The 24,483-nt window shown below is 39.9% G+C and overlaps 1 protein-coding gene across 1 annotated transcript in view; it reads left to right on the top strand.

Moving 5' to 3' along the window:
- Positions 1-23,739, top strand: part of Ap4e1 (adaptor related protein complex 4 subunit epsilon 1) — a 50,359-nt gene extending 26,620 nt beyond the window's left edge. Inside the window, exons 14-21 of the mRNA XM_050131606.1 lie at positions 894-1,196; positions 3,351-3,465; positions 6,836-6,959; positions 12,793-13,051; positions 14,291-14,827; positions 16,637-16,821; positions 18,472-18,629; positions 20,893-23,739. Coding sequence (XP_049987563.1) covers positions 894-1,196; positions 3,351-3,465; positions 6,836-6,959; positions 12,793-13,051; positions 14,291-14,827; positions 16,637-16,821; positions 18,472-18,629; positions 20,893-21,053 — 1,842 coding nt within the window. The 3' untranslated portion in view covers positions 21,054-23,739. The remainder of the gene's footprint in view (positions 1-893; positions 1,197-3,350; positions 3,466-6,835; positions 6,960-12,792; positions 13,052-14,290; positions 14,828-16,636; positions 16,822-18,471; positions 18,630-20,892) is intronic.
- The last annotated feature ends 744 nt before the right edge of the window (positions 23,740-24,483 follow it).

Genomic DNA, 24,483 nt, shown 5'->3' with positions numbered 1-24,483 from the left:
CCTAGCAGCTTTATCCTTGCGGTCACTTTTGAGCCCACCCTTCTTTTCCTTCTTTGCTGCTACTACTAGTATGCTAAAGACATTTACTCTGTAGTAAATGTCATCCAGGGAAGATTTTGTATTCCTTGAATTATATTTATAAGATCATTTTAGCATTAATAAAATGATTGTTAGAGCAGTCATGGATGTTGCTTGAGTAAGTTAGATGTAAAAAGAAGAAAAAGAAATATATGTAGCACGATCAATATTCTTTTTTGTTGTTGTTGTTTTTTGTTTTTTGACTTTTTTCAAGAAAGGGTTTCTTTGTGCAGCACCGACTGTCCTGACTTTGTAAACCAGGCTGACCTCGAACTCAGAGATCTACCTGCCTCCACCTCCCTAAGGCTAGGATTAAATGTATGTAAGACCATGCCCTGCACATGGTCCTTGTTCTTGATGTCAGTCCTGGGAACTGTCTTTGTTGGTGTCTGTCTAGATGTATGCTCTGAATCCTCTCCACAGTCACTAAATTACACTGTCTAATGATAAAAACTAGAAATCTGTGCTTTATAAGAGACCTTAAGGCATACTAGAAATCTGGATTTTGTAAAATCTTACTCTTGCTAACATATGAGACCTACCTGTTTAAATTCTTACTGGAAAATAAACCAACTTCTAACTGGAAGTTCAGAAGAATGCTAACCTATAAAGGCAATTTACTTTATGCATTGCTACTGATGAGTTCCAGTTCTTTTGTATTAAAGATACCATTCTTAATATAATCTACAATGTTTCTTTAATAATGTTCATCATAAAGTTATGTTTACTACAGATAGAAGTTGATTCCAACAGTAGGTCTGATGATGGACCTCTCTGAGTTGGTATTTACATGTACATCATTATGTTTACTCCAGGTGTTAGGAGAATATTCCTACCTCTTAGGTGAAGAAAGTGCAGAGGAAGTTATAACCAGGCTCTACAAGTTACTTATGAGTGACTCCATTTCTTCAGAAACAAAAGCCTGGTTGATTGCTGCAGTGACCAAGCTGACACCCCAAGCACATTCTTCTCATATAGTTGAGAAATTAATCCAAGAATTCACTGTGTCTTTGGATACTTGTCTAAGACAGCATGCATTTGAATTGAAGCATCTGCATGAAAATGTGGAACTTATGAAGACCTTGCTTCAAGATACTCAGAATTGTGAAGACACAGTGGTAAGAATCCTATGTTCTAGTCTGTTAAAATGGTTTCCTAAACAGAATAATTGTATGATATATAAGAAAATATAGTTTTTGTAGCGTGTATGATGAAGCTTGTAGTTTTTCTCATGTTGGCAGGAGAGAGTTAGAAAGTTTCCATGTAGACAGAAATTTCTGTTCCTCCTGGGCCCACAGCCATTCATCCCCAAAGAAACTCACAGGTTACATTAATTGTAAACTGTTTGGTATTAGCTCAGGTTTATTATTAACTAGCTCTTACCACTTAAATTAACCCATAATTCTTGTCTATGTTTATCCATGTGACTTGGTACCTTTTCTCAGTGAGGCATTCTCATCTTGCTTCCTCTGTATCTGACTGGTGCCTGACTCTGCCTTTCCTCTTCCCCGAATTCTCTTACTCTGGCCGCCCCACCTATACTTCTTGCCTGGCTACTGGCCAATCAGCATTTTATTAAACTAATATGAATGACAGATCTTTACACAGCAGTTTCATTTAGCACTTTTCTAAATAGGAGCAGGAGAGTGTCTCGTTTGTAGCTTCTGATAGTTTTGAGATTCAGGAAAGGCTGGGAAAAGCTGGAGAGGAGATGGTTCCTCGAATGTAGCAGGCTCTTTAGCCATGTGTGGGCTTAGCTTAGAAGTGAGGGTTCTGGAAGGTCACACAACATTTCCATCAAGTCAGTGTCTCCCGAATCTGAACAGTGAAATTCACATCTCATAGAAGGGAAAGACTCGGGTCGGAGTTTTACAGTGGGGTCATAGCGTTAAGGAAACTTTAGGAGGAAAAAGCAGACAGAGCTCCTGTGGTGCCAGAGCAGGGCCTTGGGACTGCGCTGATGCTGGGGTCATTGCCTAGCGTAGTAAGGCCTTAGTGCTTGAGACGTGGGGTTCGGTTTCTGGTCACACCACTCATAGCCTCCATGCAGTTGTAAAAGGAGAAGAAAATAAAAAGAAAGCAGATCAGGAACTCTCCATTCATCAGGATAGCTTCTCTGACATTTTGAGGAGACAGTCTTAAAGTGTACATTCTAATCTTCAGTCTTTCTACAGTATTCCCTGAGCCTTGGGTGCAGGAGTGCTGGGGACTAAAGGTGTCTGCCCCTACTGCCAACTGGGAACATATTCTTTTTATTTTTTTTAAGACAGGGTTCCTCTGTGTAGCCCTGGCTGTCCTGAACTAGCTCTGTAGACCAGGCTGGCCTTGAACTCACAGAGATCCACCTGCCTCTGCCTCCCTCGTGCTGGGATTAAAGGCGTGCGCCACCACTGCCCAGTGAGAACATTTTCTTAATTGAGGTTCCCTACTCTCATCTGACATGAGCCTGTGTCAAGTTGACATAAAACTATCTATCCAACACAAGGTCAGATACAACTTGAATCCTCTGGATACTGTGCCCAAAACATACAGTGTCTTCAGCAATAGCTGTTTACCGTCTACCTCTGGAAAGCACCAAGAGCAGTAGCCTGTATGTTTTGGGAGTCTCTTGGACAACCCTGATCAGCAACTCAAAAGAGATTCTCATGATGTTAAAGTTTTTCTGTGGCTCTTAGGGAAACCTTGTCAGCTCAGGTGGGGAATTTTGTTTACTATATATGTGTATGATATATGTTGGAGCAGAACATAGGATGTGCAGGTCGGGCTATGCCTAGAAGCTGAGTGTAGCTCAAATGAGCTGAGGTCAGGTGACCACAGGCTACTGCTGGGTTGGTGTACAGGATGTGGGTCCTAGTTCAAGCCTGGAACTTGGGATTGGATGTGGGGAAGGGAGGAGCAGGTGGACTCACCTGGCTAGCCACTGGAAAAGGGTGTGCAAGATATGACTGGGTGGAGAGTTTGGATGTGGCATGGGGAGGGGGCTGTAGGTTGTGATCAGGTAGGGCAGGTCCTAGCAGAAGTCTAGAGGTTGGTAGTGGCACAGAAAGGGTGGCCAAACTAGGTCGGGTACTGGATGTGGGACTTAGGATAGATCTGGGGGGTTATGGAGGGTACAGTCAGGCCAACTAGACCCCAGGAAAGGATCTCACCTAAAAAGTTTAAAAGGTACATGTGTCAAAGATATGATGGTACAGTCTAATCTTCTAAATACATGTTTTGGGTTTTTTTTTTTTTTTTATTTTAAATCCTGGGTTTTGCTTAACTTGATGCAGGTGGATGCTTCTTTATCTTTTCTGGATGGTTTTGTAGCTGAAGGTCTCAGTCAGGGGGCAGCACCTTACAAACCGCATCACCAGCGCCAAGAGGAACAGCTTTCTCAAGAAAAAGGTATATTTTCATCCCTTTATCATCAAATGGATTAGAGGGGCATGCTGTTTGTTTGGTTTGGGTTGGGTTTGTTGTTACTGAGACAGGCTGTGCTCACTATGTAGTACAGGCTGGTGGAGACCTCGAGGTCTTTTAGCTTTGGGCTCCCAGACAGTGGGCTACAGGTGTGTCCCAACATACCTGGCTCAGGGCGTAAATTTTAGAAACATGCAGTTGATACTATAGTCATGAAAGGAAGAGATTACAGATAGCTATACTTTCTGTGGTTTTTCATTAAGTCTGCTTTTTATCCTGACTAAGGTTTCAGACTCAGGGAAAGGTTAGCCTCAAAGTATATTTGCTCCTTTAAAGCTTTTGATTAAAATTTTAATTAAATTTATTTAAAGTAATTTTTAATTGATTAAAGCAGTACACAAAGTATTAGGTTTAATTATGGCATTTAAAAACAAATTTGTGTCTGTTGATTCTCCTACCACCCTCCACCCCCTTGGTTTTTTTACCCCCAGTAGCTTCCTTTCTGGTTTTGTGTGTTCTGTTATGGGCCTTCTTCTTCTGCATTTTTCCCTCTCATGGTCCCCTGTCTAATTACATATCCTAGAGTCACACATTCATACACGTGTATACATAACACCAAAGACGCCGTATCAGAGAGCTTGCACTATTTGTCTGGGTCATCTTGCATACTTTACAAATCTATCCATCTTTGTGCAAATATCCTAATTTCATTTGTTTTAGAACAGAGTAAAATGCACTACATTTACATTATCAGTTGGTCTATTGACAGATGTCCAGGCTGGTTCTCCTTGGTACGTGAATAGAGCAGCAATAATCGTGGGTGTACAAGTGTATCTGTAGTAGAATTTAAAGTCCTTTGAGTATATGCCCCAGAGCAGTAGAGTCAGGCCATCTGGTGGTTGGTTTTTTTTTTTTTTTTTTTTTTTTTGACTTTTTGACTGGTTTCCATAGTGGCGAACTAATTTTTAGTCCCACCTGCAGAGTCAGGGCCCTTGTCTTACCACATCCTCACCATCCTTCGACCTTGCTCATTTTCTGACTGGAGTGAGACTGAGTCTTGAAGTATTTTTAATTTACATTTCCCTGATGGCTAAGGATATTAGAGACTTTTTTTTTTGAGACAGAAACTGTTTATGTAGCCCTGTGTCTTAGTTAAGGTTCCTATTACTGTCAAGAGACACTAGATTTAGTCCATTATTATCATGGAGGATGACAAGTAGGCAGCCATGGTGCTGCAGAAGGAGCTGAGAGTTTTACCTCTTGATCATAGGCAACAGGAAGTCAACTGTGACACACTTCCTCCAACTAGGCCACACCTCCTACTAGTGCCACTTTCTTATGGGGGACAATTACATTCGAACTACCACACCCTGTATGGAATTCCCCATGTACAGGGGGACCTCAAGCTCCTGAGTGCTGGGATTAAAGGTATGAGCCGCCATGTCTAGGCAGGATGCTGGATATTTTAAAAGAATATTTCCTAGCCATTTGTGTTTTCTTCTTTTGAGAACTGCCTACTGCTTATTTGATTAGCACATTATTGACTGGCAGGGTTTTTTGTTTGATTAGTATTTTTGTCGTTGTTGCTTAATTTTTTTTCAGATCTTTATTGTTTTCTAGATATTAACCTCCTGTCTGAAGTATAGCTTCTAAAGATTTTCTCCACTTTGTAGACTGTCTATTCACTAAGCTGATAGTTTTGTGTGCTATGAAGAAACTTATTAATTTTATGTAATACTTTGTAAATTCTTGGGGCTGTTTCCTGTGCTATTTGATTCTTATTCAGAAAATCCACATCTTTAAGTATATTTATAGTCTCTAATCTAATTTCATCCTCCTGCAGGTGGTATCTATTTTGCCAGCACCATTTGTTGACAAGGCTGTTGAGTTTTTGCATGCATGTTTCTTAACACCTTTGTCTAAACTACATGACCATACCTAAGTGGTTTGTTTCTGGGCTCTCTGTTCTGTTCCACCGCGTCCCATGCTGTTGTCGTCACTGTGGCTGCAGAGTAAAATTTGGGGTCAGCTATTATGATAACTCCAGTGGTGTTCTTTCTCCTTAAGATTGCTTTGGATATTAATGATCTTTTATGTTTCTATATGACTTTTTGAATTGTCTCTTCTAGTTTTGGGAAGAATGTCATTGAAATTTTGATGAAAGTTGAATTGAACTCTCTAGGGGTTTTTTTTGTAGTATATAGCCATCTTAAAATTTTTTAAAGATTTATTTATTTTATTTTTGCATACATATATGTATGGTATATATGCCTAGCACCTTCATAGGCCAAAAGAGGGCATCATATCCCCTGGAACTGGAATTACAAACGTGAGTCACCATACTAGGAACTGAACCCAGGTCCTCTGCAAGAGCAACAAATACTCATAACCACGGAGCCAGCTCTCCAGATCTTACACGTCTGTTTGGGTGATGATGGCAGATTCTACCCTGCCACCCTTGTCTCGCTCTCTTAATAGTTTTAGTTTTACTGGTGATCACAGCTTTGCACACTCTGTGTGACACTTGTTGCATTCCCCTTGTGTCTAAAGAGGTAGATTTGACAGGTAGGTTGATCTAATTGCTTTTTTGTTTTGTTTTTGTTTTGTTTTGTTTTGTTTTGAGACAGGGTTTCTCTGTGGTTTTGGAGCCTGTCCTGGAACTAGCTCTGTAGACCAGGCTGGTCTCGAACTCACAGAGATCCGCCTGCCTCTGCCCCCCAAGTGCTGGGATTAAAGGCGTGTGCCACCACCATCCAGCCTACTTGCCTTTTCTAATTGGATTCTTTTTAACTTTTTAGAAGAGATTAAAAAAAAAAAAAGGGTAGTTTGTCTCTGATTACCCTAGTGTGTGTGTGGATTGCGTTTGGGTGGGCTACTCAGTCTAGGGGTTGTAACCCACCCCGCAATCAAGTTATTCCAGGGTCTCGGAGGGGCGCTACCTGGAAGNGGATCTCGCAGGCCGCGTGGTTCCGGTCACGTAGCTCGGTTACATTCAGACAGACAGGCCAGAAGTCACAAGTGGCCACACCTGGTTCCCTGGATAGCTGGAATGTGAGGCGGGTTCCGCTAAGATTAGCAGTTAATTGGGTGAGGGGCAGGTTTTGTCAATAGAACATAACTATGGGTGTGAGGTTCTCTGCAGACTCCCTAGAGTGATGGTCTCTGTAATGATTGTTAGGGGGGAAATGGCTCCTGACATGTGTCAGTTCCAGCTGCTTTACTCTTACTGAACATGTCTGAAAAATTGTCTCTGGATTCCAGCCTTTTAATTGTTTCAATAGTGAATAGAATCTCATAAGTTTCATTCTTATGCTTTGTCTTAAATAAGAACCTCTGTTACTGTTTTAAATTATAGTTCTCAATTTTGAACCATATGGACTATCATTTTCATCATCTGGCTTCACTGGACGACAGTCACCTGCTGGCATTTCTCTGGGCTCAGATATATCTGGAAATAGTGCTGAAACGGGACTGAAAGAGTAAGTTTCTTCTTGAAGTTGAGAATTTGGTGAGCCCATCTGCTCTGCTTTCTGCTTGTGTCCTCAATATTATTATTTACAGCCAGGCAGTGGTGGCACATGCCTTGAATCCCAGCACTCAGAAACCAGAGTCAGGCGGATCCCCGTGAGTTCAAGTTCAGACTGGTCTACAAGAGCTAGTTCCAGGATGGGCTCCAAAACTACAGAGAAACCCTGTCTTGAAAAAACAAACAAACAGGGGCTGGAGAGATGGCTCAGTGGTTAAAAGCACTGGCTGCTCTTCCAGAGGACTCGGGTTCAATTCCCAGCACCCACATGGCAGCTCACAACTGTCTGAAGATCCAGTTGCAGGGGATCTGACACCTTCACACCAATGCGTTTAAAATAAAGTTAAATAGACCATAAAAAATATAGAAAAACAAACAAACAAAGGTTATTTTAGGGTGACTTACAAGTTTTCATTTTCAAATAATGCAAAAGAAGAGACATATTTCTGACTATGTGTTTAATATCATTGAAAAGCTCCTAAGAGCTATAGTCTATGTGAGATTTTGTTTTGCTTGCTCTATTGATTGGTTTCAAAATTCTGATGTTATGGGGCTGGAGAGATAGCTCAGAGGTTAAGAGCACTGACTGCTCTTCCAGAGGTCCTGAGTTCAATTCCCAGCAACCACATGGTGGCTTACAGCCATCTATAATGAGACCTGGCGCCCCCTTCTGGCTTGTAGGCACACATGGAAGGAATGCTATACACATAATATAATAAGTAAATAAGTAAATAAATAAATAAATAAATAAATAAATATTTTTTTTAAAAAAAATTCTGATGTTATATGTCTTGGACTTAAAGAACTTATCCGCCTTCTAAGACAACAAAAACCTTGTATAATATTCACACATGAGGTCTAGAGAGGTGGCCCAGCACTTTAGAGCCTGGATTGCTCTTGCAGAGGATCAGTTCCCAGCACCACAATGGGCAGCTCACAACTGTCTGTAACTCTAACTCCGGGGAATCCGATGCTCTTTTGACCTCTGTAGGCAACCACATGTATGTACTCATACACATACACATTAAGTAAAAATAACAGACCTGTACATAATGCATATTATTTTCATATTATAAAATTTGAAGCATATTGGAACTTATATATTAGATAAGAATTAAGCATATTTTTCATTCCTTATAATTTGTCATGCATCTGGAAAATATTTTTTGTAGTAGAAGAATAACAGATACAGAGACGAACATGAAATGACTGACTGCCTTTGTCTAAGGAAGCTCTGTTCTTTGCTCAGAATACTTTCAGAAGCTCTGGGGAGAGAACTTAGCACTTGCTGTACAAGCATGAGGACCTGAGTTCAAATCCCAGCACTGTATGAAAAACTGGAGTGGCTGAATGTACCTATAACCCCTGCATTGGGTGGCGAAGACAGACAGATTGTAGGAGCTTGCTGCTTAGCCAACCTAACCAAAAGGACAGGTTCCAATTTAGTTACTGTCATAGAGAACAAAGTTAGAAGTAGTAGATGAAGGGAACTAGAGAGATGGGTCAGTGACTAAGAGCACTGGCTGCTCTTCCAGAAGACCTGGGTTCAATTCCCAACATCCACATGGCAGCTTACAACTGTTTGTAGCTCCAGTGCCTGTCGGAGCCCGTTTGGGTCCAACACAAACTTTCTAACTTGGCTGGAACGGAGTCGCGAGGAATAATCAGACACAACTTACACGGTCATCTTGGAAAAGGCCAGAATCCCCGTTTATTGTCCCAAAAAAGTAAGTCATTGTAATTTTATTTATTTATTTATTTACCTATTTTGTATACAATATTCTGTCTGCGTGTATGCCTGCAAGCCAGAAGAGTCACCAGACCTCATTACAGATGGTTGTGAGCCACCATGTGGTTGCTAGGAATTGAACTCCAGGATCTTTGAAAGAGCAGGCAATGCTCTTAACTGCTGAGCCATATCCCCAGCCCCTGTAATTTTTTTTAGATAGTGATAGATGAAGATATTTGACTTTTCCTCTGGCCTCTGCATGCATCCAGATGAGGACACACTCTAACACTGATGTGCACGACCCCCACCAAATGTTTAATTTTTATGATCTAGTTATTTTCAGAAGCATATTGAAATCAATAAAGTGAGATAGTGTAATGAAGGGTATAATGCAACCCAGTACACACTAATTGCTACTACAATTAATTACCATCATCGTTCTCATGCTAAATTTACCAAGTAAAATTAGTCTACTGATATGATGCTAAGTAATGAAATGCTTTCTTCTTTGTCAGTGAACTTCATTTAAAAGAAGTCAAGGTCTAATGGGGGATACAGCTCATTGGTGGTATGCTCGTCTGGAATGCATGAGAGTATATCAGTGGAATAATACAGTTATGATAATGAAAATGCTTTCTTCTTTGTCAGTGAACTTCATTTAAAAGAAGTCAAGGTCTAATGGGGGATACAGCTCATTGGTGGTATGCTCGTCTGGAATGCATGAGAGTATATCAGTGGAATAATACAGTTATGATAATGAAGAATGGTGTGGTGCATAAAATGGCAGGGGTTCTTTCCCTCCCTGGTCTAACATCCTTAATTTCTTTTCCTAGACATTTAACTTTGGCATTCTAGGTGTGGTTTGTGGGTCTGTAATGGTAGAGGTGATGGCTGTTAAGTATCTCAACCAGAACAATGCAACAAGTAAACAGGTCACACATTATTTCAGGTCAGGAAATTGTTGGTAACTGGCAAGCTGAATGTTGAAGTTAAGATAACAACTAGACTAGTAAAAGTGAGTCACTTTTAAAAATATACAGTTCTGCGGAAAGGGAGTGCCAGCATGGGAAAGGCAAGAATGACTGGTGACACTGATTTGGCCCAAGATAGTGGTTTGGTTTTTTTGTTTTATTGGTTTTTTTTTTTTTTTCTAAAGATAGTGGTTTTTTTTTAAAGATTTATTTATTTATTATGTATACAACATTTTGCCTCCATGTATGCCCACACGCTAGAGGAGGGCGCCAGATCTCATTACAGATGGTTGTGAGCCACCATGTGGTTGCTGGGAATTGAACTCAGGACCTCTGGAAGAGCAGAAGGTGCTCTAAACCACTGAGCCATCTCTCCAGCCCAAGATAGTGGTTTTTAAAGTCCCAAATGTTAAGAGCACTGGCTACTCTTCCCAGCACCCACATGGAAGCTCACATCCATCTCTGGGGTCCAATGTCCTCTTCTGGTGTGCAGATGTACATGCAGGCAAAGCGTCCATATACATAAATAAATAAACCTTTTTTAAAAATGTATAGTCCTGATTGAGAGAAATTCCTGTCTTTACACAGGCTGAAACTTGCCCCTTCTCAAGTTCCCCATCTCATTGGTTTAGGGCACAAAGCCTAGTGTAATAAATTTGGGGTTTGAGACTCCTTTCTTTCTCTGCCAATGGGCTCAGTCACACAGCCTGGACTTTGTACCTCTGAGACAAGCAGGCACCGCTGCCAGTTAGGGGAGATGAGTTCTGACGCCTTCTGCTGCTCTGTAACTAAGTGCTAGGCGCATCTTACACTGAAAACCACCATAACAATCGACTCTTACAGTTGTTATGAATCAGCTTTCACAGTGAGACAGTTGCTCCTCTCTCTCTCTCCCTCTCTCCCCCTCTCCCCCTCTCCCTCTCTCCCTCCCTCCCTCCCTCCCTCCCTCCCTGCCATTCCCTGAGCAGGAGAAAGTTGGGTGAGAGCAGAAGGGGCATTTGTTTCTCTCTGCTCCTGACTGTGGGTAAGGCTGACCAGCTGTCTCGAGTTCTGTTGCTGCAATTATGAGCTGTAACTTGAAATTGTATGCCAGATAAAGTCCTGCCTCCTATTGGCCAGAATATTTTCTCACGACAACAGAAAGGCAAACGGAACAGTATTTCCCTAAAAACTGTGAGAAGCTGGGCAGTGGTGGCGCACACCTTCAATCCCAGCACTCCGGAGGCAGAGACAGGCAGAGGCAGGCAGATCTCTGTGAGTTCAAGGCCAGCTTGATCTACAGAGTGAGTTCCAGGACTACACAGAGAAACCCTGTCTCAAAAAACAAAATAAAACAAAACAAAACAAAAAAAAGAGAAACAAATCACTCCTTGTATTCTTTATTAGAATCATTTTTTTCATTTCAGCCATGCACTGCTTAACAGTATTACCTCTTTACAAAATATAAAATATAATTACCTATAAACCAAATGGTCATGGTTCTGACAGATCACAGGGAATGATAACCATCTACAGCTGACGGGGTGGATCAGCAGGTCAAGGTGCTTGTTGTCAAGAGTGGTGTTCTGAGATCAATCCCCAGAATCCACATGGTAGAAGCAGAGTACTGACCTCCAAATATTTACTATATACACACAATAAATAAATACTATAATTTTTTAAAAAAACTTTTAAAAATCAGTATAAATATTTTTGAATTTTTAAGATTAATTTTTCTATTTTGTAGTATAATTTTAAGTGCTACTTTGAGCCGTGACAGTGATCACTGATGAGCTAAGAGGTTAAAAAAGTGTTGAGTAGCAGTTCTCCTACTTAGCTTTCGTAGGCTGCCTGGCAATGGAAGCAGTGTGTGTGGAAGGTGTTCCATGTGATGATATACATGTGCATTGTGAAATGGGTACTGTTGAGTTAATTAACATAGGAGCAATAGTGGTGACCTGTGGCTGTTCAGTCACTGCTAACTCGTGGACTCATAGCTGTGACTTTGACATGTGAATTCATATTCTATTTAAATTTTATAGAATGTTTATGTGTGGATGATTTTTCTGAGTGTACGTCTGTGTACTGTGTGTATGCCTGGTGCCTCCCGATGCCAGAAGAAGGTATCGGATCCTCTGGAACTGGAGTTACAGATGGTTGATTATAAGCCACTATGTGGGTGCTGGGAATCAAATGTGGGTCCTCCGGAAGAAAGAGCAGCCAATAAATCACCCTCTTAATCACTAAGCTAGGTACCTCTCTAGCCCCTGAGTTCACATTCTTAATTTGATCCTAGATATCTTTTTTTGTTTATTTTATTTTTTATTTATTTTGCCTATATGTCTTACCTTGGGATTTTTGGGCTGAGTTTCTGCCAAATATATGTATTTAGTAATCACATTAATAAAACATTTTGGATTAAAAACAAATTTATATAGGTGCATATTTGATGTTTTGCTTTCAGTGGATTTTAAGATGAATTTGCTTATGATTTACTGTTTTATGATTGAGGTTGGATCTCCTCAAGTGGCTAAGATCTTTTATCTTGGGCCATCAGAGTTAAAGGCCAAGGTGCCTTTGAACAGTGAGTAGAGAGGAGCACATCCCCAGCCTTCTCTTCTTTAACTTACTCAAGTAATTAAATTAAAATTAAATGGTCTGAGATTTTTAACCAGATCTAGAGTTCTGGTGCTTTAAATTATTGTGCTTGAGGGAAGGGGGAAATTGGTTCTAATAAAAATAAATTTTAAAAATCTAGGATTCCAGGCAGTGGTAGCGCATGCCTTTAATCCGAGCACTCGGGAGGCAGAGACAGGATCTCTGTGAGTTTGAGGCCAGCCTGGTCTACAAAGCGAGTTCCAGGACAGGCTTCAAAGCTTCAGAGAATCCCTGTCTTTTTGTTGGCCTCACTCACAGAGATCCTTGCCTCTGCAAGAATCCCTGTCTTGAAAACCCAAAAAAATCTAGGTTTCCTTCTCACCTATAAAATTAACATAAAAGCTATTTTTTAAAAGATCATAGCATATGTGTTTTGGGGAAAAAAAATGTATCAAGGATTTACCTAGTCAGCAATTATTTAAATTGACTTGTTTGCTTAATCTCCTTAGGACAAGTAGCTTGAAGCTGGAAGGTATAAAGAAATTATGGGGCAAAGAGGGCTATCTCCCCAAAAAGGAGAGCGCAACTGGTGATAAAATGGAAGTGCCGCATGCTCCTGGGGAGGGTACAACAATGGAGAATGTCAGCCAGGCCACAGCCAGAAAGGACCAAGCTCAAGGCCTCACCCAATCTACAGAGGAGAAAGAAAAGCAGTTGTTGGCATCCTCACTGTTTGTTGGACTTGAACCAGAAAATACAATCAATTTGGTAAGTTGTCTGTTACATTCCTGTAAGTATCTCTGCTCTCTGCTGGTAGCAAAAACTGGATTTCATCTGTGTATGGTGTGAGGGAAATGCCTCCTACAGCTCTCAAAGCCATCATCTCTCAGATCTAGAGCTCAGTGACATAGTTTTGGTTTTTTAATTTTATTTATTATGTATACAGTATTCTGCAGGTATGTATGCCTGCAGGTCAGTAGAGGGCACCAGATCTCATTATAGATGGTTGTGAGCCACCACGTGGTTGCTGGGAATTGAACTCAGGACTTCTAGAAGCTGAGCCATCTCTCCAGCCCCAGTGACATAGTTTTTATACCACTGAGGTGACAGCATCCAATCCCCTTAAGTTATTCTCTGAAGTCTAGTCGGCTAATACAGGTCCAGGGTCCACATAAATTCTCAAGAATGACCAGGGTGAATGAGAGAATTCTCTGAGGGCAAGGGGAGTGATTGGAGATTATCAGTAATAGTGGTCTGTCTGTGGGCTCTGCTTGCATAGACCTGATCAGACTGTTCTTCACTTAGGTTAGTGGTGGCAAATTCTATAGAATGTTTTTCTTCTGTATTTTCTGGTCAGCCTCTGATTTTTATTATTGAGGTAAAACCAATTTTTTTTGTTTGCTTACTAACATAGATCATGAAATCAAATTATTATAGATTATTAAAATACAGTTTGGGTCCCTTTTGTAGTCAGGGTAACTTAGGAGTCTATAATACAGCTCTGGAAACAAAAACAAATCTAGGTTGTCCAATTTTATAATGTAGTAAAGGATACCAAGCAACATTTTTTAAAACTACTACAACTGAGTCCTGACCTTATTTTATTTCCTTTTCTAAGTTTATGGTTTTTTAAAGTGGTTTTTTGTTGTTGTTGTTGTTGTTGTTGTTGTTTTTGTTTTTTCAAGACAGGGTTTCTCTGTGTGACCACTCTGGCTGTCTCTGTAGACCAGGCTAGCCTTGAACTGAGAGATCTGCGTGCCTTTGCCTCCCTAGTACTGGGATTAAATGCAAGCACCATCATGCCTGGCAGTTTATGTTTTTTAAGTTAGAAGTGAAATTTAGCTGATACCTTTAAGAATTTTAGGGTTTTACATTTTATGTATCTGAGTTTTGCCAATCTTTGCTTTACAGATTCTTAGTGTTGATATATTGTTCATTTGGGATTATAGAAGATATTTAAAGCGCATGATTAGTAAAATAGTTTCTTCTTATATTTTATTATTGCAGTTGGGAAAAGCAGACCTCGTGTCTCACAAGTTCAGGAGGAAATCAAAATTCAAGGTCTCCCAAAATGACAAGACCCAAAATGACAAGATACCCAGTGCTCATAACCCTGCCTCCTCCGCCCTCAGCTCTGTATCAGCTGTGGCCCGTGGGGATGATGACTATCTGAGTGCTTTGAATAGAGGGGACACTGAACTCAGTGCAGAGCTCTTGGGTTCTGAGTCTTTGTCAGAGCTGTCCTCCGTTGAAAAACTCTCAAGTGTCAGCTCTCCTGCGCCTTCTTTGTTTGCTGATGACAACATGGAGGTTTTCCACCCCTCGTCATCCTCCACAGCTTCAGCTGCAGCCTCTCTGTTAGAAGAAACTCTGGAGCGTGGGCATTCAAGTCCCATGGAAATCTGTAGTGATGACACAGTGTCAGTGTCTTCTTACAAAATTTGGAAGGATGATTGTTTATTGGTGGTCTGGGCAGTCACTAGTAAGACTGATTCAGAGGTGACAAATGCTAAGTTAGAAATTTTTCCTGTGGAAAACTTCAAGGTAAGACAATGGGTAATTTATCTTTTCTCCCTTAAGTAAATGACACTTACTTAGTGTTTCTGCCTTTGCCTCCAGCACCTTATGAATTTGTTCCACATCCTTTCTTCCTTAAATCAGGGCTCAGGATATACTCACTACTCTAAAGAAACAAAGGAAGCCCAGTAGTGCTGTGTTTGAGAGGCCATAGATGTGTAAAGTGAGTCTCTGTGGAGCATAGTGAGGAATGCACCTTTCAATCCAGCGCTAGGAACAGAGGAAGGATCCTGTGAGTTCCTGGACAGCCAGAGCTGAAAAGTGAGACCTTGTCTCAAAACCCAAAAAACAAACAAAAAAAGAATATAGGCTTCTTTTTTTTCCTGTTTTTTTTTTTTTTTTTTTTTTTGAGACAGGGTTTCTCTGTAGCTTTGGAGCCTGTCCTGGAACTAGCTCTTGTAGACCAGGCTGACCTCCAATTCACAGAGATCCGCCTGCCTTTGCCTCCCGAGTGTGTGCGCCACCACCACCCTGCGAATATAGGCTTCTTATACTGCTTTGTTTTTTAACCTTGCTACTGTGCCTTACTTGCCATGTTACATGGTCAGGTTTCTTAAATGCTTTTGCCTGTTTCTTCCTGTTGAAAGCAAGGGTATTAACGTTATGTTCCTGTAAAGAATTAACTAGTTGCCTGGGCAGTGGTGGCACACATCTTTAATCCCAACACTTGGGAGGCAGAGACAGGCGGAACTCTGTGAATTCAAGACCAGCCTGGTTACAGAGCTGGTTCCAGGACAGGCTCCAGAGCCACAAAGAGAAGAAATCCTGTCTTGAAAAACCAAAATAAAAAGAAAAAAGAAAAAAACAGATTTGGCTAGTTGATATCTATAAAATGCTTTTAACATTAAATGCATATCCTGTGTTCTTTGTGTTTCCTGATTTTATTCTATGATCTCTATTCATGTGTTCCCTAAGGGCTACATTTGCTCTTGTCATATTCCCTGAAATTAACTTTTCAGATTATTTAACAGAACCAAATAGAGCATTAAAAAATATTAAGGGGTAAACATTTCTCCATGTGATTTTTTTTTTATTCTATGCTCGGTACTTGGGCATCATTCTCTTCCATAGCCCCGAAAGGGTGCTATGGCAACTTCTCAAAGTCCCTTTGTCTGCATTGTTGTAAGTGTTCTCGGCACAGTTATGACATTTGACAGGCATGTGTCAGAAGGATAACCACTTCTTTCTGTGAGCTACACACAGTTTGTTGAATGAGTTATTGTATGGTCCATTGCCATACAAGGGCAAGAATTCTTGAATACATATTAAAAAACAAAGAAATGTGTCTGATTCTACCAGTACAGCTTGAGTAGGGATGGAGAAAGAGAATGGAAGGCGGCTGTATGATTGTTATAGATCTTCTAGCTTAAGAGTCTAGTGGTAGCCAAGCAGTGGTGGCTCACGCCTTTAATCCCAGCACTCAGGAGGCAGAAGCAGGCGGATCTCTGTGAGTTTGCGGATAGTCTGGTCAGTTCCAGGACAGTGGAGGAGGGTGTGCTACACTCAGAAACCCTGTCTCAAAAAAAAAAAAAAAGGTAGGAGCTATGGAAGAATGCTTGCTTAGTGCACAGACATTGCTTCCCAAGTGCTGGGATTAAAGGCATGCGCCACCACAGCCTGGCTATTTAGTGAATATTTGTATGTTGTTTCCATAATGTCATTTGTTAATTTCCCACATTAGTGTACTTTATTACTTTATCACTTAAATAGAAGTTTGCTATCTGTATAACATTATAATGATGCTTTCCTCGGTATTTTTATTACTTTAATTTACAGATCATTGAGCAACCTGGATGCTGTTTGCCTGGGATGGAAAGCTCCACATCTTTTCAGTATGGTGTGCAGATGGAAAGCCCTTCTGTAGAGGGGACTCTCTGTGGTGTTATAAATTACCAGATGATGGATGCACATTCTCTTCAGTTGGAATTTTCCATGAACTTATCATTATTAGATTTTATTAGGTAAATATCTTCTGGCATGTTTAAGTTATTCAACCATTATACCCTATCCCCCTTTTTTCTTTCTAACTAGAGACACTATGTTAGCTATTAGGAAATATAAGAATTAAATTATTAGGGGCTGGAGAGATGACTCAGCGTCTAAGAGCACTGACTGCTCTTCCAGAGGTCCTGAGTTCAATTCCTATCACCTACATGGTGTCTCACAACCATTCGTAATGAGATCTAGTGCCCTCTTCTAGCCTGCCGGGATACATGCAGGCAGAATGCTGTATACAGAATAAATAACTCTTTAAAATAAAGAATAAGTATTATTACAGTCTTGGGTTAGAGAGATGACTCATTGACTTCCAAGGCTTCCAGAGGACTAGAGTTGGGTTCCTAGCGCCTGCACCAGTGGCTTACAACTGCTTGTGACTCCAGCTTTAGAGGATCCGACACCACATCACTCCGGTGTCTGTGGAGTTCTTGCATACACGTGCACATGCTCACACACAAACATGTACTATATACACATAAATAATATTTTTAAAACCTAGGGAGGTTGTTTGTTTGGTTTGGTTTTTGGAGACAGGGTTTCTTTGTGTAGCTCTGGCAGTCCTGGAACTCACTTTGTAGAACAGGCTGTCTTTGAACTCACAGAGATCCGCCTGCCTCTGCCTCCCTAGTGCTGGGATTAAAGGCGTGCGCCACCAATGTCCAGTTTAAAAACTTTGTATTCTTATAAATCGGGCATGGTGGCTCATGTTTATAATCCCAGCAGTCAGGAAGCTGACGCAGGAGGATTGCCACCTGCTTAAGCATAGTGAGTTCTAGGCCAGCCTGGGCCACAATTTAAGTCTCAGCCCCTTTCCACCCTTATTTCATAATTTGAAGAAGCAATATATATATCAATCACAGTTTAGTACATAATAAATTCTGTGTCTTTAAATGTAGGGTTTTTATACAATCAATATGTACTTAACACAGAAATTCAAATGTTATAAGAATATAAATAGAATATAAAAGTTAGCTGGGTGGTGGTGGCACATACCTGTAATCCCAGCATTCCCAAGGCAGAGGCGAGCCTGGTCTACAAGAACTAGTTCTAGAACAGGCTCCAAAAAACGAAAATAAATAAGTAAATAAAATAGAGAATATAAAAGTTGTCTATAATTCATCCCCTAAATGTTTTTTGCATTCATATAATTATTTCAACATGTGTGTGTGTTGACAGAGTCTTAAGTTCTTTGGCTAATTTATTTAAAGTTCTTTATATTGATTATCTTGTATATGACTTTGGCAGAAATTTCATTATTCCCCAAATCCAAAGTGTGTGTGTGTGTGTGTGTGTGTGTATGATAGAATAGTTTATATTTGAGAATTTGTGAAGTTATTTGATAAAATCCTGTTGGAGGGATTAATATCTAAAAAGAGACAAAATTAAATGAATTCTTGAAAGGAAAAGTTCAATTTAGTATCTTCTGCTGTAGTAACTTCATCGGGTTGGAAGATAATGCTCAGTATTCTAATCATACCTGCTCTAAAAGCACAAAGCTCTTGAAAATCAACTTTATCATGACTATATTTAATTTCCATGAGTCATATAGAATGTGTTTGTTCAGCATCATTGTGTTCATAACAACATAAACTAATTTTTAAAATTATTTTCAGGCCATTAAAGATCTCAACTGAAGACTTTGGCAAACTCTGGTTGGCCTTAGCAAATGATGTGAAGCAAACTATAAAAATACCAGAGCCTCAAGTTGCCTTGGCTTCTGTCCTAACAGAGCTGCAGCAGAAGCTGGGACTTCATGTCATTGACGTCGTAGGTGTGTAGAATTACGAAAAGGCAGGACATGTGAATATGGATTTTCTTTCAGGTGTCATGCTTCTTAGAACTATGCTTCTTATCACATGTGCCTTTAAGACACGTGTCTTAAAGTGTCCAGGCTGTATTAAAAAATATTTGATTTAAAAAATTACGGTGTATAATTAACTATCATTTAGCTTATGTTTTTCTTTTTAACACTTTAAACATTTCTCCATTTGTGTGGAGTAGGCCTCAAATCCAACCAGAAAGTGGTTGATGACTCTCAAAATAGTTATGTCTCTATTGGATCAGACAGCACCTCTAGCCTGGAAGATCAATATTCCAGTGTCCACACTAGGTGAGACCATGGATACCTTTTCTCCCCAGCATCCTGCTGGGCCTCTTCTAACACATTGGTTGCTAACCACCAGGGAGGAAGCTTCCAGAGCAGTTTCAGCCTTGTCAGTGTGTGACATCCAAAGGGTGTTGTGTCTTCAGTAATAGTCTTGCTGCCTAGTTACAGTGAGTCATAAGAAGCAATGTTACAAACCTCCATTGCTTTGGGGGCCTCTGGAGCCTCCTGGTCTGCAGCTGCTGTGCTAATAATATTCTACTCCTGCAGCTGGGTTTAGAACCATGTGGTGTCTAGCAATAGAATTCTCTATCTTTGCAGGATACCTCTGTTCCGGGTTTTAAGAAAATTATCATGGCAGGCATGGTGGTGCACTTCTTTAATCCCAGTGTGGGGAGGGGGTGTAGTCCAGCCTGGTCTACAGAGCTGGTTTCGGGACAGCCAGCATGCTCACACAGAAAGGAGGGAAAGAAGAGAGAGAGAGAAAAAGGAAAATTGTATCTTTTAGTTTGCCTATAAAGCAGTAGGTTTCAATGTGGTCTTTTCCTTGTAACATTAATTTTGGTTAACCTTAGTCATTCTGACTGGGGTAAGATAAAACCTGAAAGTAGTTTTAATTGACGACTAAAGATACTGAACTTTTATATATACATATGTATTTCTCAGCCATATGTATTTCTTTTTATGAGGACTCCATTTAGTTCTGTGTTCCAATTTTTAATTGGTTTGTCTTGATCCTTTTTGTTTTGTTTTTTTGTGTATTCTAGAAAGCAGCAGTGTCCAGATAGGATTTTTTTTAACCTATTCTATAGACTGCCTCTTCACTCGATTGATGGTGTTCTTTGCTGTAAAGAAGCTTTTAACTTTTATGTGGTCCTTTTGGTCAGTTTCTGTTCTTAATGCCTGTGCTACCGAGGTCCAGAAAATCCTTTTGTGTTCTTATGTGTTCAAGTGTATTTCCTACTTTCTTTGTCACAGTAAGGGTATCAGATCTTAAGTTGAAATCCTTGATGCAGTTAGAGTTGAGTTTTATTCAAGATTGTAGTAAGGATCTGATTTCATTCTTTTACTTGTAGCTGCCATTGAGACCAGCACCACCTGTTAGCCATACTGTATATTCTCCAGTGTGTATTTTTGGCTTATTTCTGGGGCCTCGACTTCATTGTATCGTGTGTGTCAGTTTTTATGGCAGTACTGTGCCGTTGGTGAGAGTAGAGCATTGAAGTCACTGTGTTGGGTTTCATCTGTGGTTATAGATTTAGTAGTAGTTCTTTTATCAAATGTGTTGCACCTGCATTGGGTAAATTTATGTTTAGACTTGTGATGTCCATTTGATGGGTTGTTCCTTTAATGGCACAAAGTGACCACATCATTTCTGACTAGTTATTATGCTATTAGTGTATATTACACTGTATACGTTGTAGTATACTACTATTTGGTGTTATATATATAATTTTATATATAATTATATATTATTATATACTATTAGCCTGTTATCAAGCACTTGAGGCATTTCCATTTTTTGTTGGATATGAACAATGCTGCTGTGGACATAAATGTTGAAATACCTGTTGATATTCTTTCCCTCAGTTCTTCTGATCATATACGTGAAGTGGAATTGTTGAATCATACGTTGTTGTTTTTTGGGTAAATTACTAGATCATTTATATAACAAACATATATCTTTTTACATTAGTAAGCAAGAGTTCATATCTGTCCACATCTTCAGTAATACTTCTGCTTTTAGCATATATTTATATATGTCTTCCAAACAAGTATGAAATGCTATCTCACAGTTTTGATTGGTAGTTCTCTGGTGATTAATGACAAACATCTTTACATGTGCTTATGGCCCGTTTGTAGATATTCTTAGAGGAATGTCTGTTGAAGCCTATTTTATTAAATAATTTCCCTTCTTGTTCTGTCGCAGGCAATGAAGGGCTGTTGGCATGTAAGCTGCTCCCATCCACCCCGTGTGTTCTGCACTGCCGAGTGCACGCCGATGCGGTGGCCCTGTGGTTCCGGTCCTCCTGCTCGGCTCTTCCAGACTATTTATTGTGTCGCTGTCGGAAGGTGATAGAGACGTCCTAGCACTGCTCTGCTCAGTTTACTTTCTCACACAAATGGTTTACATTTATAAACCTACCAAAGTACAAAGAACTCATGGTACTTCTGATGGAAATGGGGATTATTGTAAGGTTCGGTTTATGCGTCTTCTTCTTGATTTCTGATAAGGATAATCCCCAAGAAACTGTGTCACTAATTTTTTTACTCAGGATTGTACAGTATGTTTGGGTTTCCCCAAATGACCTAAGCTAATGTTATAAAATATAATGATTTATATATCACTTAATGTGAAGGAACTGAAAATATTTATTTTGTTATAAGTGTTTTATAACAGGTTTATTCTAGCATTAACTGATTTCTAATAAAGCCAAGACTCAGTTCTCCTCTTTGATGCAGGGACACATGAGATTGGCTTTGGAATGTGGTGTTTGTTGTGGGAAAAGGTGTGCTCTCGGTTCTGTTTTACTAGGTCAGTGTTAAACTCAGACGGCCTAGCACATGCTAACGGTTGTAGGAAATTCATGAGCATGCTGGGTATTGGGCAGATCCAATCTGCATTTTGGGTTTTTTTTTACTTTTTAACTTGTTATACTTAATTTTAAGTAATTTGGCCATAAAGTACATCTGTTTGCTATTAGATCCATTTGGCAATTAAATTCTGTGACCATACTCTAAATGGTCAATTAATTTTTCATGGCTCTTAAAACTACTAGTATTCAGTGGATGTAGATGCAGTAGTAACCATGTAAATATATTGTTTTCATGTTGTATTTGTGCAAATAAGGCCTCTGTTAATAAAAGAAGATGTTGTGCCTCGTATGTATGATGGGCCAAAATCCTGAGATTGTATATTAACTGAAATAGTATTTTATAAAAACTTATGGTGCTGTGGGAAATATTTATTTTACCATTTCTGGTACTTCACCATTGAAACTATTCAGGTAATACAACCTTTAAGTCATTACTATTCTAGCTCGCAGGACTGGCTGTCACCCAGGTCAGGCACTCTGGGTTTAGGTTATCTCAATATTTGCTGATCAAGATGCTAATGAGCCAGTAGATCTCAGTCATCTGTAGTTAGAGCAAAAGAAATATAGTATTTTTTAAATTAATTTTTAGGTATTCATTTTAAAATATAACATTTTGTTAATTTCTCTTTTAAAAACATATAGTTAGCTGAGTGGTGGTGGCATATACTTTTAAATCCCAGCACTCCAGAGACAGAGGCAGTAGGAGTTCTGTGAGTTCAAGACCAGCCTGGTCTACAAAGCAAGTTCCAGGACAGCCAAAGCTACACAGAGAAACCCTGTCTCAAACCCGCCCCCAAGAAACTCACAAAAATTAAATAAATAAACAAGTAAATAAAAACCTGCAGTTAAACCTTGCTAAAAGAGCAATAGGTGACTAGAATTTCCTGTGTGTCAGGTTTCTCCCTTTGAGTAGAAAACCAGGCACGTTATCAGCCTCAGCACTTTCATGATAAAGGGACTCCAGAGCGCCAGCTTCGCGTTGTCTTTCAGCAGCCCTCCCGGCTCCCTAGCCTCAGTCTCACGGTGGCAGAGCAGGGCAGCGTTTGGTACAGGAGACTCTCCTTAGCGTATGCTTTCAGGTATTTATGTGCTACCTGAGGTGGATCGGTTGGGGAGGGGTGGGGTACAGTATCTAAACTCACAGGGAGAGCAGTTCCAAGAGATCATAGTTTTGTTTGTTTTCTGCTACTTTGTTACAAGGTATGCTCATGAGAGCAGCAGTAATTGTCATGAAACATGCTTGACCTAAGAAACAGCTTAATAGTGCATGTGGGATGGTAGGTTTGGGGTTCAGGGATAATTTTAGATCTGCCAAAGGGAACAAAGTGTCACTTTTGTTCTTTCTGAACCCACTAAGTAAAATGTAAGGTAACAGGGTTTCTACTGAAATGTTTAATATGATGTTTACAACGTTTATGAATTTGAAAACTAATGATTATAATAGAAAAGAGTATATATTTAAAAACCTTGGGTCAGTATATATTCTATCTAAACTCATTGAAGTATGTTCTGAATCAGACATCATCAACCTTTTTGCGTTGTAGGAGATATGATCATAAAGTAGGGAGAATTTTAGATCTAGTCTCTTTATAATCACAATTCAGCCAATAAAGGTAATACTTGGGAGAAGAAGGGCTGTGTGCTTCATGCTAGGATGGATTGGCAGCAGGCCTGAGGCTGGGGACACAAAGGAAGACAGGAAAAGCATTGAGAGTCATCCCCAGAAGGTCAGCAGAAAAGCTGCGTGGGTGTGAGAGGACCCTGTGTTGGTTCTGCCAGAGAAACCGGAGGAGAAGCTGGGCGGTTAATGAGAGCTCGGGTGCCAAGCTTGCCAGGCGCTACATTTGCTCTGCAGGTGAGTGCTAGCAAAATTCTCCTAAAATCCTCCAGGTCGATTGTGTGAAACTGCAGTATTTTAATTTCATTTTACTGTTCTTTTATTTTCTGTGGATAACCATGGTCTTCGTCGCATGGTAAGCCACTAGAAGTGCACTGAATCTGTTCATGTGTCTTTAAGCTGTTTCCTTGCAGAATTTTAGGGCAAAACAATGCAAGTGAATAGCAACTTAATATGCATTTTTTTTTACTTTGTTTTGGCATTGAACTCTGTAATTTTAAAAACTTCAATTGAATGTATAATAAAAATATATCTATGCTTTTCTGGGTATATATCTTCTTTATAATTTAAGTAGATGAAAATTATTTAATCAGTATATCTATCTATATATATTCCTAAATACATAAAACCAACTTGCTCAGTCTGTATCATGTTACTTGTATTTATGTTCTTGCATGTGTGTTGTATGTACATGTTTGCATGGCTGTGTGCATACAATCATGTAAGTGTTCATGTTTCAGGGGCCTGAAGTCAAGATCAGGTTTCTTCCTTACTATCTTACTAGTTTTTAACTTTTTTAATAATATGAATTAGGCCTGGCAATTGTGGCTCTCACCTTTAATCCCAGCACTCAGGAGGCAGACACATGGTCTCTTTGAGTTCGAGGCCAGCCTGGTCTACAGAACGAGTTCCAAGACAACTAGAGCTGTTACACAGAAAAACCTGGTCTCTGACTAAGCCAGGCAGTGATAGCATATAGGTAGACTTTTCTGTCCCACCAGCCAGCTCCCAAATAACCACACAGAGACTTATTATTATGGATGTTCAGCCTACAGCTTAGACTTGCTACTAACTAGCGCTTACTAAATTTAACCCATATTTCGTATCTACATGGTGGCACCTTTCTTCATCACAGCGCGTTCATCTTGTTTCTCCCCGTGTCTTCCTGCTGACCTCTTTATCCTCACTCTCTTTTTCCCTATCTGGAAGTCCCACCTGACCTCTTCCTGCCTGGCTATCGGCATTAGCTCTTTATTTTATTTTACTTTTGATATTTATTAAGCTCTACATTTTTCTCTGCTCCCCT

Source organism: Alexandromys fortis, unplaced genomic scaffold, assembly GCF_014885135.2.
Source record: "Alexandromys fortis isolate MF-2015 unplaced genomic scaffold, M_Fortis_MF-2015_v1.1 scaffold_6, whole genome shotgun sequence".
NCBI classification, from domain to species: Eukaryota; Metazoa; Chordata; class Mammalia; order Rodentia; family Cricetidae; genus Alexandromys; species Alexandromys fortis.
The sequence above is the reverse complement of the archived record's forward strand: the minus strand, read 5'-3'. Positions and strand labels throughout refer to the sequence as shown.